Genomic DNA, 16,006 nt, shown 5'->3' on the forward strand with positions numbered 1-16,006 from the left:
ACCCATGCAGTCACAGGAAGAATATGCAAACTCCATGCAGGCAACACTACACAAATTAATATTCTTCAAGTGAGAGTCCCGACAAGATGCATATTTGACTACCATGAGAGGGGTACAGTCCTGTCCACCCACATTATTCCCACAAGAGTTACACACACCAAGTGCATGATCTCGACATGAAAATACACGGTGCATTTATCAGAAATCCCAGAACATTAGGGACATTTTCACATAGACATCAGTAGTTCAAGAATGTGGCATGGTTCATCTAAATGAGTAAAACTAAAATAAAGCAATCCCAAACCAATATAATGAGCAATTTTAATTTGACACCTACTGCCCCATGATAGGTACAGGCCAACAAATGTACTTAGAACATCATCGACTCTGTATGGCTCAGAATCACATCACAGCATTATTCACCATGTCATTTTATTTAATAGCATTCCTTTAGCTTCCCACTACCTAATCTCACTTAACCACTCCAAGCCAGAGTCCTGATACAGAGTCAACCATCCCACTACCTCCACAGATGCTGCCTGACCACTGAGTTCCTACAGCAGTTTGTTTCTTTCTCCAGATTTCCACATCTGCAGTCACTTGCATCTGCGCCCTCAAGTTCTCATTCAGTGTTCTGGTATCAGTCGACAAGAAGGCGCGATTTAGCAATTCACTGGATCCTGTTGGGCAGGACAAGTAATGTGTTTGATCTTCGTGTTCTATTCAAGCTCCACTCTTCCTTGCAGATTACAGGCAAGTCTCAACCCACTTCAAACAGTACAGCCAGTTGACTGGGTGAGGATCTGTGGAGATGGCCAGCTTGGAGATGGATGGCTTCTACTGCCTTAGCGTGCAGTTAAACTGCTCTGCGAACGTTTCCAGGAAAGGCTCCACTGCCTCAGAGACGGTCACTTCCCTCTTCAGTACTTGACTCAGAGATGTAACCCCTTTCCCCTCGATACCACAGGGGGTGATGTGTGAGAACCAGAGGAGGTCGGTGTTACAGTTCAGCGCTAACCCATGAGAGGTGATGTATCTGCCACAGTGAATCCCTATGGAAAGAGAGAGACAGACAGACAGAGAATATAGGGAGGGGTAGAGTTCCCTTGCTCCTCACTTTTCACCCCACCAGCCTCAGCATCCAACACATCATCCATCGTCATTTCTGCAACAGGATCCCACCACCAGTGACATCTTCCTCTCCCCACCCCTTTCTGCAGCGACCACCCCTCCATCACTCCCTGGTTCATTTGTCCCTCCTCACCCACCACTCCCCATCCTATGACACTTTCCTCTGCAACCGCAGGAGGTACAACACTTGCCCCTACACCTCCTCCCTCACCACCATCCAGGGACTCAAACAGCCTTCCAGGTGAGGCAAAGATTCATATACACCTCCTCCAACATCGCCTACTGCATTCAGCGCTCCTGATGTGGCCTCCTGTACATCAGCGAGAATCAGGTATAACCTAGGTGACTGGTTTACAGAGCAATGGCAATCCTGAGCTCCTGGTTGCATGCCATTTCAACTCCCCTTTCCATTCCCACAACAACCTCTGTCCTTGGTCTCCTCCAGTGCCGGGGTGAGGCCAAATGCCAACTAGAAAAATAAAACCTCATATTCTGCCTGGATAGTCTACAACCCAATGGTATGAACATTAATTTTTCAGTTTCAGATAACTCGCACATGTGCTCCTTTCTCTCTGCTTCTGAGCCAGTCAGGTTCTCTCACCCCCACTTTTTCCAACCCATCCCCAGTAACCCATCACCCAGTTTTGTTCCCCTCACCGACATGGTTCCATCTGCCTATCACTCAAACACTTAACCCACTAGGTCTCCTATCCCCTTGTCCAACTGGTACCATCTGTCTATCATCATTCCCTTATCTCGTTCCACTTATCACTTTCTTTCTTAACCAGATTCCAGCATCTTCTACCTCTTGTGTCTCCACATCACCTTCCAGCCTCTGTCTCTACTTGCCCTCTCCCCTATCTTGCTCCATCTGCTTCGTTTTCTTCCTCTTTATCTGTTGCAACCTATCACCCACCAACTGCCATCTCCAACTCCATCCCTCCCCCTTCTGTCCATCATCCTCCTCTTAACCTGGCTGCACCTATCGCCTGCCAATTCTGCCTCTCCGCTCCCTCTTACCTCTTCTACTGACTATTTCACCTCTACACTCAGTCCTGATTGAGGGTCTTGACCCAAAACATCAGCCATCCCTCTGCCTCCACAGATTCTGCCTGATCCGCTGAATTCCTCCAGCAGTTTGTTTATGGCTCCAGATTATAACATCTGCGATTTCTTGTGTCTGCATCCTGAGATATTCCCTTCGTTTCACCCGTCTTCTGGGAGGTGCAAAGGGAGAGGAAATATTCAATAAATGAGAGGATATTGTGTGGAGAACAAAGATACCTTGTAATGTGGGTCCATAGATCCTTAAAAGATAGCAGATCTGATCAAAAATGTGGTTAAAAAGACCTAGTGTGTTTTTATTGGTAGCAGAGGCATAGAACAGAGTGAGGTAGAAAGGGGGAATGTGCCAGAACTGTATACAACATTAGTTAGACTACAGTGTACAGTTCTGGTCACCACATTACAGGAATTATATGATTGCATTAGATAGGATGCAGAGGAGATTTATGAAGATATTGGCCGGGCTTGAAAATTGTAGTTTAGAGAACTAATTAGACTGGCTAGGAATGTTTTCCTTGGTAGAGAGGAAAGGAGAGTTAATTGAGGTCATAAAATTATGAGGGACCTATTTCCCTGAGCAGAGGATTTAAAAATCAAAATTTAAAGTAATTGGTAAGTGTACTAGAGGAGAGATAAGGAAACATCTTTTCACCCAAGGAGTAGTAGGGTTCTGGAACTCACTAACCGAAAGGGTAATAGAGGCAGGAAGACATAACATTTAACAATGTTTTTGAATGTGTTCTTCAAGAATGGATTCATATGGATTTAGAGCTGAAGCTAGGATTACACTGGGTAGTTCTATTTCCACCAACACAGACTCAATTGGCCAAATTGTCTCTTCCTGTCATAAATGTTCAATAATTCCTTAAAATTTTACAGAAGGCTCGTGGAACAAGCATGAGGGCTGAATAGATCTCTCTTCCTATCTTAATGCTTTAGCAGGTAACTTGAATAATTTTAAATTTGAGATTAACTTTACTAAACAAAAAGGTATAAAACCATACAAGGCCAAGGCTGGTGCTATGTGTCAGTGATAGAAATGGGTTAATCTACAGAACCATGATCTTACTGAATGGCAGAACAGGCTCGAGGGTCTGAATGACTCTGGACTTGCTCTTCAGTTCCTCACTTCCTGCATGGATCTGCTGTAGACTCATTGATACATGATCGATGGCTATGAGTGCCCTACAATTATCAGTGCATCAATGACTACCAGGATGGGGCAAGGCGAGAAGGACCATGGGGTTTTACTCACCTTGCCAATCAATTATCCAAGTTCCAACCACATATTGTCCATCTCAACAAGCCTCTTGTGAAGCACCTTACAATTCACATACACCAAACTGCCTCCTAAAGTGGAGCCTGGCACCATACCTCCACCTACAAATACAGGTGACATTACTTACCAATGGCACAGATTTTGTTGTTTCCGACCCACACTCCAGTCTCAGGTGAGGTCTCTGCTTTTATCCCAAACTTGTGGCAGAGCTGGATGGTGGTCCTCTCCAGCTCACCCACGTACCACCGCACGCTCTTCCTAAAATGGGCCAGGTTGAGGATGGGATAGCACACCAGCTGCCCGGGGCCATGGAAGGTGATCAAACCTCCTCGGTTTGCCTGGTAAAACTCTGCGCCCAGCCCCTTCAATCTCTCTTCCTCCTCAATTGGGTATTGTGCTGTCCTTATGCCGATAGTGTAAACAGGAGCATGCTCACACAAGAGCAGTGCATTCACTGGTGGCTCAGCAGTGGGCAGCTGGGACAGAGCATCAAAGTGGCGTCGGATGAACTTCCGCTGAGCTTGCAGTGCGTTGCCATAAGAAATCCTACCAAGGTTCACCACTTCAATCACTGGCTTTGAAAAGTTCATGGCATCAAATTAAGACTTTAGGTTTCAAGGATGAAAAAGACGTCGTATCATGCCTGGATGGTCCAAAGTACTTTACACCCAACTTGGCACTCTCTGTTATAATAAGAAGTAAGAACATGAGAAATAGAAGAAATGGACCAGCCTGTTGCTGGTCAGAGCTGATCTTTTGCTTCAGTTTTCTGCACAAATCCCATATCCCTCAATTCCCCTAATATACAAAAATCTATTGATCTCTGTCTTGCACATACTTAGCAACTGAGCTTCGAGAGCCCTCTTGGGTAAAGAATTCAAAAGATTTACTACCCTCTGGGTAAAGAAATTTCTTCTCATCTGTTTCCTGAATGGCTGACCCCTGGTCCAAGGCATCCGCGCCAAGGGAAACAACGTCCTTGCATCTTCCCATTAGAATTTTACTTGTTTCAATGAGACGACCTCTTATTCTTCAAAACTCCAGAGGAAGTACAGGCTCAGTCTCCTTAATCTCCCATAATGGGACAAACCCTCCATCCCAGTAAGATAAGATCTTTATTAGTCATATGTACATCAAAACACACAGTGAAATACATCTTTTGCGTAGTGATTTTGGGGGGGCAGCCCGCAGGTGTCGCCACGCTTCCGGCACCAACATAGCATGCCCACGACTTCCTAACCCGTACGTCTTTGGAATGTGGGAGGAAGCTGGCGCACCCGGAGGAAACCCACGCAGACACGGGGGGAACGTACAAACTCCTTACAGACAGTGGCCGGATTTGAACCTGGGTCACTGGCGCTGTAAAGCGTTATGCTAACCGCTACACTACTATGCCTATCTAATCAATCTAATGAAGCTTTATTCCACTGACTCTATCCTTCCTTGGATGGGGAGACCAGATGTACACACAGTATTTTAGATGTAGTCTCACCAGGGCTCTACATACAGGAACATAGATGGGTAATTTTATTGTTTTTGACTGAGGGAGAAATTTTAGCCACTGAAACAGGCTGATGAAGCAGAATCTTTCTGAGGATGGCTCTTTCAACACTACAGAACTCCCTTGCTACTGAAGTACTCAAGGACAGCTTCAGGCATGGTAGTGTAGCAGTTAGCGTAACACTACTACAGTGCCAGCAACCCGGGTTCAATTCCGGCCACTGTCCATAAGGAGTTTGTACATTCTCCCCGTGTCTGCATGGGTTTCCTCTGGGTACTCCGGTTTCCTCCCGCATTCCAAAGACGTATGGGTTAGGAAGTTGTGGGCGTGCTATGTTGGCGCCGGAAGTGTGGCGACACTTGCGGGCTGCCCCCAGAACACTGCACGCAAAGATGCATTTCACTGTGTGTTTCGATGTACATGTGACTAATAAAGATATCTTATCCCACTCTCATCAGACTCTTGAATGAACCTCTCATATACTAAAGTTGAATTCTCGATCTCCCAATCTACCTCATCGCGGCCCTTGCACTTCAGTTGTCTACCTGCACTGCACTTTCTCCATAATTGCTACACTGTATTCTGCATTCTGTTTTCTTTTTACTTCCTCGATGTGCTGCCTGGATCGCACAGAAACAAAAAGTTTTCCACAGTATCTCAGTGCACGTAACAATAATAAACCAACAAGCACCATCTTAAATTACATGCTCACTTTCTGGATTAGGGTTTTAGAGAACAGCTCTCCAACACTTCACCTGTTTGTCAGTAAGCAGCAGGATCCCATCAGTTCCTAGCTTGTTCTGTGCAGATTACATTTCTCACTGACATATTCTCAGCTCGTCACAGATTTTGATGCAAGTGGATGTTTCGTCTCCAGATATCTCAAGCAAGGTTCAAAAATCACTGATCAAGACTCTTGTTCACACTCCGATTCAGACATTCGTGTATACACCTTCCTTCGGCAGTGGCTGTGAAAGCTTCTTTTTGGCCTGGCATCATAGAAATTTTGAGTAAGGGTTGCAGATCTAGTGTGTGTAATGTCGACCCAGTGATAGAGAACAGTGAGCAGAAAGACCATCACACCAAGGCAGTTTACAAAGTAAAGGAGTTCAGTCATTCCAAGAGTCTGGGGAAGAACAGATGAAAAATCAATTGAGATTTGCTCAATTGCTTTCAGAACTGCATCTACATAGTCTCAAAACTACCAATAATCAGTGAGTTTTTTCAGTGGTACTGTTCTAATTCTGAGCTTGCATACCAAGAGCTGATTAGTTTAAGCCCCATCATTCTCAAATAATGATGAGTCAGAGTACAGGAAGGAGGTAGAGAGCTTAGTGACATGGTGTCATGACAACAACCTTTCCCTCAATGTCAGCAAGACAAAAGAGCTAGTCATTGACTTCAGGAAAGGGGGTAGTGTACATGCACCTGTCTACATCAATGGTGCTGAGGTTTAAAGCTTCAAGTTGCTAGGAGTGAACACTACCAATAGCCTGTCCTGGTCCAACCACGTAGACGACACGGCCAAGAAAGCTCACCAGTGTCTCTACTTCCTCAGGAGGCTAAAGAAATTTGGCATGTCCCCTTTGACACTCACCGATTTTTATCGATGCACCATAGAAAGCATCCTATCTGGATGCATCACGGCTTGGTATGGCAACTACTCTGCCCAGGAGTACAAGAAAGTGCAGAGAGTTGTGGACACAGCCCAGCGCATCACGGAAACCAGCCTCCCCTCCATGGACTCTGTCTTTACCTCTCGCTGCCTTGGTGAAGCAGCCAGCATAATCAAAGACCCCACCCACCCAGGTCATCCTCTCTCCTCTCCTCTCCTATCAGGCAAAAGATACAGGAGACTGAGGGCACATACTACCAGGCTCAAGGACAGCTTCTATCCTACAGTGATAAGACTATTAAATGGTTCCCTTATACAATGAGATGGACTTGTTTGACCTTGCATCTTATTGTCTACCTGCAATGCACTTCCTTGTAGCTGTGACACTTTACTCTGTACTCTGTTATTGTTTTTACCCTGTACTACCTCAATGCTCTCTGTACTACCTCAATGCACTGTGTAATGAATTGACTTGTACGAACGGTACGCAAGACAAGTTTTTCACTGTACCTCAGTACAAGTGACAATAATAAACCAATACCAAAGTTCATTCAAAAACCATTCCAGAAATCTGATGACTCGCAGGTCAACACCACATCAAATGGTCATAAAGCTGCCGGGCCGTTGCACAGTCAAAACCGTTTCACAAGTGTCCTTAAGGGAAGGGATCCAGCCATCTCTGTACAAACTGTTTCACACAAGTTCCAATTCCATGGTCCACCCTCTAAACTAAATAGGTGAAGTTAAAATCTGGAGCCTTCATCCTCCATCCCAAGTTGACATAACCAGTGCATTACTGAGCAAGTGCCACACCTTCAGTTCTGTTGCCTATCTGCCGAAATGCTAAATTGAGGAGGGTGTAACTATCCCATGGCACCATTTTGAAGAGCTGGAGAATCCTCCACAATGTCCTCTGGTCCAGAAAACACTGAAACAATGTGACTCAAATTATCTAGCTGTCATAATGACATTTTTTGAAAGCTTGCTGTGAGAAAATCTGTTGCCATATTTCCTACATAACAACACTGCAATAAGACTATTAATTTCATTGAGGCATCTTGGGTATCTCAAGTCATGAAATTCTCCCCTCTTTTTGTACAAAGTGATGTAGCACTGCACTAAATTGTGAAAAGCAGGCCTGCCATCAGATTTCTGAATGGTCTGTGAACCCATGAACACTACCTTGTTATTCCTCTTTTGCACTATTTACTTCTTTTTGTAACTTATAGTAATCTTTATGTTTTGCACTGTACTACTGCCACAAAACAACAAATTTCACGACATCTGTCAGGGATAATAAACCTGATTCTGATAAAATTTATATCAAGCTCAGTTCACTTTTCACCATGTATGCATTATTCTACTTTGGCTCCAGGTAAAGCAATGTCTTTTGAAATCCTCATTCTAGTTTTCAAGTCCTCCTCATTCCTTCTCATCTTTGTAAACTCCTCCAGCCCTATAACCTTCTGATACCACCAAGCTCGTCCAATTCTGGCCGCCTGTTCAATACTGATTTTAAATCACTGCATCAGTGGTGGCTTTCCCTTCAGCTAGCTAGGGCCCCAAACTCTGCAATTCACCCCCAAACCTCTCTGCCTCCCTTAAGGTGCTCCTGATCCTCCCATTTCACCCAAGCATCTTCTCACCAGCCCCCTATATCCCCAGATAGCTCACTGTCAGATATTGTTGGATAACACTCCTGTGAATTCCGTGGGGATGCCTTAACATATAACTTGAAAGCAAGTTCATAGATTCATGAGCAATCTGCGCCATCTGAGCCAAACACATGCCATAGAACACTACAGCACAGAAAAAACAGGCCATTCGGCCCTTCTAGTCTGTGCCAAAACGTTATTGTGCTAGTCCCATTTACCTGCACCCAGTCCATAACCCTCCAGACCACTACCGTCCATGTATCTATCCAATTTATTCTTAAAACTCAAGAGTGAGCCCGCATTTACTACATCAGATGGCAGCCCGTTCCATACTCCCACCACTCTCTGAGTGAAGAAGTTCCCCCTAATGTTCCCCCTAAACTTTTCCCCTTTCACCCTAATTAACCGATTGAACAAATTCTCTTCTGCCTGCACATGATCCAAATCCATCCACTCCCTGCAAATTCACATATCTAACAGCCTCTTTAAAAACCTCTATCATATCTGCTTCCACCACCACCCCTGGCAGCCCATTCCAGGCACCCACCACTCTCTGTGTAAAAAAAATTGTCCTGCATATCTCCATAAGACCATAAGACATAGGAGCAAAATTGGCCCATTGAGTCTGCTCCATCATTCGATCATGGCTGATTTATTTTTCCCTCTCAGCCCCATTCTCCTGCCTTGTCCCTGTAACCTTTGACACCCTTACTAATCAAGAACCTGTCAACCTCCGCTTTAAACACACCCAATGACTTTGCCTCCACAGCCGTCTGTGGCAAGGAATTCTGCAGATTCACCACCCTCTGGCTAAAGAAACTCCTCCTCATCTCAGTTCCAAAGGAACATCCTTTTATTCTGGGGCTGTGCCCTCTGGTCCTAGACCCTCCCACTACTGGAAACATCCTCTCCACGACCACTCTATCCAGGCTTTTCAACTTTCCTTTAAACTTTCCCCCTCTCACCTTAAATGCACATCCTCTAGTATTTGACATTACTACCCTGGGAGGAAGGCTCTGACTATCCACCCTACCTATGCCTCTCATAACCTTATAGTTGCTGACACAGGAGGGCTGCTGCAATCTGGAGCAACACACAAAATGTGTTGATCCTGCAGCTGCTGTTGACCACAATACCTTGATACAAAGAGCTGGTCCTGCAGTAACAGAACCTTAAATAAGTAGTTTGCACAACAATCGATTACCCTTCAGGACATTATAATAAAATAGCCCAAAACTGTAAAAATTCAATAATTATCTGCAAACTTGGTTGTAAGTTACCCTCAGCGGGGCGTCACAGCCTCAACTCCCGGACGCTGCCATCTTTATAACCTTTAGCCCCATTCTCACCTTTAAAGTTTAATGCACTTATTGCAACGTTGAGGGTTTAATACAACGGTTCCGCCGTCGGTTGCCGCAGCGAACGGAGGGGGCTCGCTGCTGAGGGATGTCGGCGCCCCGGGAGCGGGCGGCGGGGGCCCGGTTGCCAGGGGAACGAGGAGGCCCCGCCCCTTCCCCGTGACCTCTCACCCCGGTTTGGCGCCATGGTCGCTATGGAGGAGCTGGAGTTGCTGGTGGAGAACGTGGAGGAGCTGGTGATGGACGAGAACCGGATCGTGAGCAGGGGGCGTGGGGAGGCGAGGGAGCGGGGTCCGGCCCCGGGGGCGGCGGCGCGGGAGCGGGGGATGGAAGTCAGGGTGGGAAAGGGAGCGGGGTCTGATCTCTCTGGGAGAGGGGCGGCGGGAGGACGGACACCCCCCCCTCCCCCGGGAGGGGCGGCGGGAGGACGGACCCCCCCCCCTCCCCCGGGAGGGGCGGCGGGAGGACGGACCCCCCCCCTCCCCCGGGAGGGGCGGCGGCGGGAGGACGGACCCCCCCCCCTCCCCCGGGAGGGGCGGCGGCGGGAGGACGGACCCCCCCCCTCCCCCGGGAGGGGCGGCGGCGGGAGGACGGACCCCCCCCCTCCCCCGGGAGGGGCGGCGGCGGGAGGACGGACCCCCCCTCCCCCGGGAGGGGCGGCGGCGGGAGGACGGACCCCCTCCTCCTTCCCCCCCCTTCCCCCCTCCTCCTTCCCCCCTCCTCCTTCCCCCCTCCTCCTTCCCCCCTCCTCCTTCCCCCCCCCTCCTTCCCCCCCCCTCCTTCCCCCCCCCTCCTTCCCCCCCCTTCCCCCCTCCTCCCCGGGAGGGGCGGCGGGAGGAGGGACCCCCCCTCCTCCCCGGGAGGGACGGCGGGAGGACGGACCCCCCCCCCCCCGGGAGGACGGACATCTCCCCCCCTCCACACACACACACACACACACACACACACACACACACACACACACACACACACACACGGGGAGGGGTGGGAGAACGGACCACCCCCCAGGAGGGAGCAGTGTGATACCCAGGGGCAGGAATGGGGAGAAAGTGACGAGGGTAAAGCGCGGATAAACCCAGATGGGGAAGAAGAGGGAAGAGATTGATGGAGAAACCTAGGGCATGGAGGGGGAGAGAGAGTCTGCATAAACCTGGGGCGGGGAGAGGGTGAGGAGTAGGGATAAACCTGTGGATGGGGGAGAGAGTGGCAGATAACCCTGGGGCAGGTATTAAATCCATGAGGATTGGCTGGAGCTAAAACTTGTGGGGAAGATGGTTTAGAGATAGTAGAGGCACAATAGAGAGTGCAGATGCTGGAAATCTGGAGGAAGGAACATAAAATGCTGGAGGAACACAGCAGGTCAGGCAGCATCAATGGAGGGAAATGAACAGTTGATGTTTCAGGCTGAGACCCTTCATCAGGACTGGATTATAGAGTTCCTTCAGCATTTTGTATACGTTACTTAGAGATAGTTAAACTGGACTGATGGGGATTGAGTGGAAACGTGGTGAATAGTAGGGACATCTAAAATGTTGTCTTTGGACTCTTTCAATTTAAAATGAGATTTCTTTATTAGTCACATGTACATCAAAACGCAGTGAAATGCATCTTTTGTGTAGAGTGTTCTGGGGACAGCCCATTCTTTTCCACCATTTCTGCTGTACGTTTCCATGGTTCGACCATTTTCTTCATTCAAGACACTACATAAATGCTCCTCAGGCCTCTTCAATTGCCACAATCCTAAACATTCCCTTTCCCCTTTTGACCTACTCTCAACTCTAAGATTTTTATATTTGGATTTTGTTCTACAGGTTACCTACAAGATGCTGAGCCATTCCCTGGGCATTCATGTCAACCAGGCGAAACAGTAAGTGCTGGACCTTGAACCTGACCTACCTCGTTTCTTCATCGACCAATTTAAACTAGTACTGGTTAAAGAGTGGTTATTTGTCCAGAATATCTAAGAAGAGAAGGGACCTGTTGTGGAGCAAGAGAATCACTTGTACATTGTACTCAGTTGATGGAAACGTAAGAGAGACTGCAGATGCTGGAGTCTGGAGCAAAAAACCAACTGCTGGAGGAACTCGGGGTTGAGCGGTATCTGTGGAGGCAAAGGGTTGGTTGACGTTTCAGGTCAAGACCCTGCTCCCTCTGCCAAGAAAAATAATTCCTCTTTATTCTTCCTGTCCAGGCCTCTCATAATTCTCTGTATCTCAAATAAAACTCCCAGTCTCCTTTGTTCCAAAGAAATCAACCCTAGTCTAGTTGATCTGCTTTTATAACTACATGCTGCATATGGCTTCAGCAGTCCGACATGGCATTAGGCAGGGTGATAGAGTTTGTCTAATGACGTTGAAACTTCGTAAAGTGCTGAGGGAAGTTTCCCTACTGTTGAAGGAAGGGAGGCTCCAATTTCCTTTTTGAGTTTAGATCTGTGAACTGTGTGTATTATGTTGCCCTCAAGGTTTTCTTGGGACCTATTAGGCTAGTCGTAATGGGTCCAGGAGCCACTCTTGATGTTCTGCAGCTTGTATGGAGAGAGCTGTTTTATTTGAAGGTTGTGTTTGCAGCCAAGGGTTTGTGCCACCAACTAAACTGTTCCCTCCATGCGTTTTCCAGGTTACTTTATTACTATGTGGAGCTCAAAAGGAAAGAAAACTCTGGAGCTCAGCTCCACGTGACCTATCTTGTGTCTGGAAAAGCAGTAGAAGATGGAATTTCGGTACGTCTTCCAATGTAACCAGGTTTTGAAATCAGTTTAAGGTTTGATTTTACTGGTGGGCAGTGATTTAACCTGACACTAATGTTTAAGATCAGTTAGTCTTATTTGTCCAAAAATTAATGTACACTTGTTTTAGGGTGATTTATGAACACTGACACAAATGTATGGCTATGTTTCTTATCTATTGCTTGGCAAAGAGTGTGTACGCCAGCAATTTATTGGGATTGAGGTTTCCAAATCTATCCCAGATGAGCCACAGCAAGGATTTGACTTTTTACCTGTGGGACCAATGAGTGGTTGGGTTCCATTCCACATCAAGCCCTCTCAAGATACCATGTCGCTGGTTCGATTCTCAACAGCAAAGAGGCTGTCATTTTACCAGAAATGAATACCAAAGTATGACCCTGAACGCAGAACATTACAGCACAGTACAGGCCCTTCAGCCCACGATGTTGTGCCGACATTTTATCCTGCTCTAAGATCTATCTAACCCTTCCCTCCCACATAGCCCTCCATTTCTCTATCATTCATGTGGCTGTCTAAGAGTCTCTTAAATGTCCCTAATGTATCTGCCTCCACCACTTCTGCCGGCAGTGTGTTCCACGCACCCACCACTCTCTGTGTAAATAAAAAAACTTGCCTCTTACATCCCCCTTATACCTTCCTCCAGTCACCTTAAAATTATGTCTCCTCATGTTAGCCATTTTTGCCCTGGAAAAAAGTCTCTGACTGTCCACTTGATCTATGCCTCATCATCTTGTACACCTCTATCAAGTCACAAGATCACAAGATAAGGGAGCAGAAGCAGGCCATTCGGCCCATCGAGTCTGCTCCAAGGAAAAGGGAAAAAGAAATGGGGTGGGAAAAAAGAGAGAGAAAAAAAAAACTATTCTAATCCCATTTGCCAGCCTTATCCCCATATCCCTTGATACCCTGACTATTTAGATATCTGTCTATCTCCTCCTTGAATACCCCCACTGATCTGGCCTCCACTGCTGTGCGTGGCAAGGAGTTCCACAATTTCACCACCCTCTGGGTAAAGAAACTTCTCCTCATCTCTGTCTTGAAACTGTACCCTCTAATTCTAAGATTGTGCCCTCTGGTCCTGGACACGCCCACCAAGGGAAACAGCCTAGCCACATCTACTCTATCCTTACCTGTCAACATTTTAAATGTCGCTACGAGGTCCCCTCTCATCCTTCTGTACTCCAGCGAGTACAGTCCAAGAGCCGACAAACGCTCATCATACTTAAGCCCTTTCATTCCTGGAATCATTCTCGTAAATCTCCTCTGAACCCTCTCCAACGTCAGCACATCCTTCCTAAGATGCGGGGCCCAAAACTGCGCACAGTATTCCAAATGAGGCCTCACTAGCGCCCCGTAGAGCCTCATCAACACTTCCTTACTTTTATACACTATACCTCTCGAGATGAATGCCAACATAGCATTCGCTTTCTTAACCACCGATCCAACCTGGTGGTTAACTTTTAAGGTATCTTGTATGAGTACCCCCAAGTCCCTTTGTACTACCGCACTATCAATCTTCTCTCCTTCTAGATAATAATCTACCCGCTTATTTCTACTTCCAAAGTGTACAACTGCACATTTCTCAACATTGAATCTCATCTGCCATTTCCTTGCCCATTCTCCTAAACTGTCTAGGTCCCTCTGCATTCTTTCTATTTCCTCTATGCTCCCTACTCCTCCACTTATCTTGGTGTCATCCGCAAACTTAGCCACACAACCATTTATTCCATCATCCAAATCATTGATGTACAAGGTAAAAAGGAGAGGCCCCAACACCGACCCTTGCGGCACACCACTAGTAACCGGTAACCAACCAGAACGAGATCCTTTTATTTCCACCCTTTGCTTCCTGCCAACCAGCCAATTCTCCACCCATTTTGCTACCCTGCCCATAATTCCATGACCTCTCATCTTATTAATCAGTCTCTTGTGAGGCACCTTATCGAAGGCCTTTTGAAAGTCTAAATACACAACATCTACCGCCTCTCCCTTATCCACCCTACCTGTGATTTCTTCAAAAAACTCCAATAGGTTGGTCAGACAGGACCTCCCCTTCACAAAACCATGTTGACTAGGTCCTATCTTGCCTTGCGCCTCTAGGTATTCGGTAACCTCCTCCTTGAGGATAGACTCCAATAATTTTCCCACCACTGACGTCAGACTAATAGGTCTGTAATTGCCTTTGTGCTGCCTCCCACCTTTCTTATACAACGGAACTACATTCGCTACCCTCCAGTCCTCCGGAACCATGCCAGAATCTATCGATTCCTGAAAAATAATCGCCAACGCCTCCGCTATCTCCACAGCCACCTCCTTCAGAACCCGGGGATGCACCTCATCCGGTCCGGGAGATTTATCAGCCTTAAGCCCCTTTAGTTTTCCAAGCACCTTCTCCCTATTAATCTCAATTGAACTCAGCTCCAATTCGTGAGACTCCTGACTAATGGGCACATTGCTTATGTCCTCCACGGTGAAGACCGATGCAAAATATTCATTCAATTCCCTTGCCATCTCACTATCATCCATTATAATACCTCCTGCACCGTTATCAATTGGTCCTATGTCAACCCGTGTCTCTCTTTTATTCCTTATGTATTTAAAAAAAACTCTTAGAATCCTTCCGAATGTTGTCCGCCAGCTTCCTTTCGTAACTCATCTTTGCTTTCCTAATGACCTTCTTAGTTTCTCTCTGCAGATTTTTAAAATCGTTCCAATCTTCTGTTTTCCCACTAATTTTTGCTACTTTGTACGCCGCCCCTTTTGCTTTTATTTTATCCTTCACCTCCCTCGTTATCCACATCTGTGCCTTTTTTCCATTCAAAACCTTTTTTCTTGGAATATATCTGTCCTGCATTGTCCTTATTTCCTGTAGAAATTTCTTCCATTTTTCCTCTGCCGTCCCTTCAGCTAACTTACTCCTCCAATCAATTTGGGCCAACTCATCTCTCATACCTTTGTAATTTCCCTTATTCCACTGAAATATCGATACACCAGTTATCAGCTTCTCCTTCTCAAACTTGAAACTAAACTCAATCATATTGTGATCACTTGTTCCCAGTGGTTCCTTTACCTTTAGTTCCCTAATCACCTCGGGTTCACTACACAGCACCCAATCCAAAACAGCCGATCCCCTGGTGGGCTCCTCAATAAGTTGCTCCAGAAAAACATCCCTTAGACATTCCACAAACTCACTCTCCTGAGTACTACCGCCTTGCTGCATTTCCCAGTCCACCTTCATGTTAAAATCCCCCATAATTATCTTCACATTGTCACTCTGACATGCTTTTTCTATCTCAATCTGCAACTTATGGTCCACTTCCTGACTGCTGTTCGGGGGCCTATATATGACTGCTATTATTGTTCTTTTACCCTTGCTATTTCTCAGCTCCACCCATAAGGATTCCACCTCCTCTGACCCAATGTCCTTCCTTTCTATTGATTTTATATCGCTACTAACCATCATGGCCACACCTCCCCCTCTGCCTACCCTCCTATCCTTCCTATATACTGTATACCCCTTGACATTCAGTTCCCAATCACATCCATCATGAAGCCACGACTCAGTGATTGCAACGATGTCATATTTATTAACCTGTAGTTGTGCCACTAGGTCATCTACTTTATTCCTGATGCTACGTGCATTTAAATATAGT

General features: G+C 46.6%; 3 protein-coding genes across 7 annotated transcripts in view; 1 reads left to right on the forward strand and 2 right to left on the reverse strand.

Moving 5' to 3' along the window:
- pgm2l1 (phosphoglucomutase 2-like 1) overlaps positions 1-9,651 on the reverse strand; it is a 96,947-nt gene extending 87,296 nt beyond the window's left edge. The window contains exon 1 of the mRNA XM_052025899.1: positions 9,596-9,651. The gene's annotated coding sequence lies outside the window, so the exon portion shown is untranslated. The remainder of the gene's footprint in view (positions 1-9,595) is intronic.
- On the reverse strand, positions 308-9,718 carry lipt2 (lipoyl(octanoyl) transferase 2). Of its 3 annotated transcripts, none has more exons than XM_052025904.1 (4): positions 9,596-9,718; positions 5,732-6,102; positions 3,603-4,158; positions 308-1,052 (listed from the first exon to the last, which is right to left on the reverse strand). In XM_052025904.1, the coding sequence occupies exons 3-4, from the start codon at positions 4,063-4,065 to the stop codon at positions 838-840; spliced, it is 678 nt and encodes a 225-aa protein (XP_051881864.1). In that variant the 5' UTR covers positions 4,066-4,158; positions 5,732-6,102; positions 9,596-9,718; the 3' UTR covers positions 308-837. The 3 variants fall into 3 exon arrangements, with proteins under 3 accessions (XP_051881864.1, XP_051881865.1, XP_051881866.1); XM_052025905.1 differs by lacking the exon at positions 9,596-9,718 and adding an exon at positions 9,527-9,545; XM_052025906.1 differs by lacking the exon at positions 5,732-6,102 and having other exon boundaries at positions 9,596-9,685.
- The window catches only part of pold3 (polymerase (DNA-directed), delta 3, accessory subunit), a 29,134-nt gene continuing 22,795 nt past the window's right edge, over positions 9,668-16,006 (forward strand). For 2 of the 3 annotated variants that reach the window (XM_052025902.1, XM_052025901.1), the window contains exons 1-3: positions 9,767-9,861; positions 11,416-11,471; positions 12,224-12,326. In XM_052025902.1, coding sequence (XP_051881862.1) covers positions 9,790-9,861; positions 11,416-11,471; positions 12,224-12,326 — 231 coding nt within the window. In that variant the 5' untranslated portion in view covers positions 9,767-9,789. Of the gene's footprint in view, positions 9,862-11,415; positions 11,472-12,223; positions 12,327-16,006 lie in introns of all 3 variants that reach the window. The other variant, XM_052025900.1, reaches the window with a different exon arrangement.

This window comes from Pristis pectinata, chromosome 11, assembly GCF_009764475.1.
Source record: "Pristis pectinata isolate sPriPec2 chromosome 11, sPriPec2.1.pri, whole genome shotgun sequence".
Classification (NCBI taxonomy): Eukaryota; Metazoa; Chordata; class Chondrichthyes; order Rhinopristiformes; family Pristidae; genus Pristis; species Pristis pectinata.

Excerpts from the sequence above, each read along its gene's own strand:
- lipt2 (XM_052025904.1), bottom strand. The coding sequence starts at position 4,065 with ATGAACTTTTCAAAGCCAGTGATTGAAGTGGTGAACCTTGGTAGGATT. Across the intron at positions 1,053-3,602 it reads CAACAAAATCTGTGCCATTG|GGATTCACTGTGGCAGATAC; the intron begins GTAAGTAATGTC and ends CTCTTTCCATAG.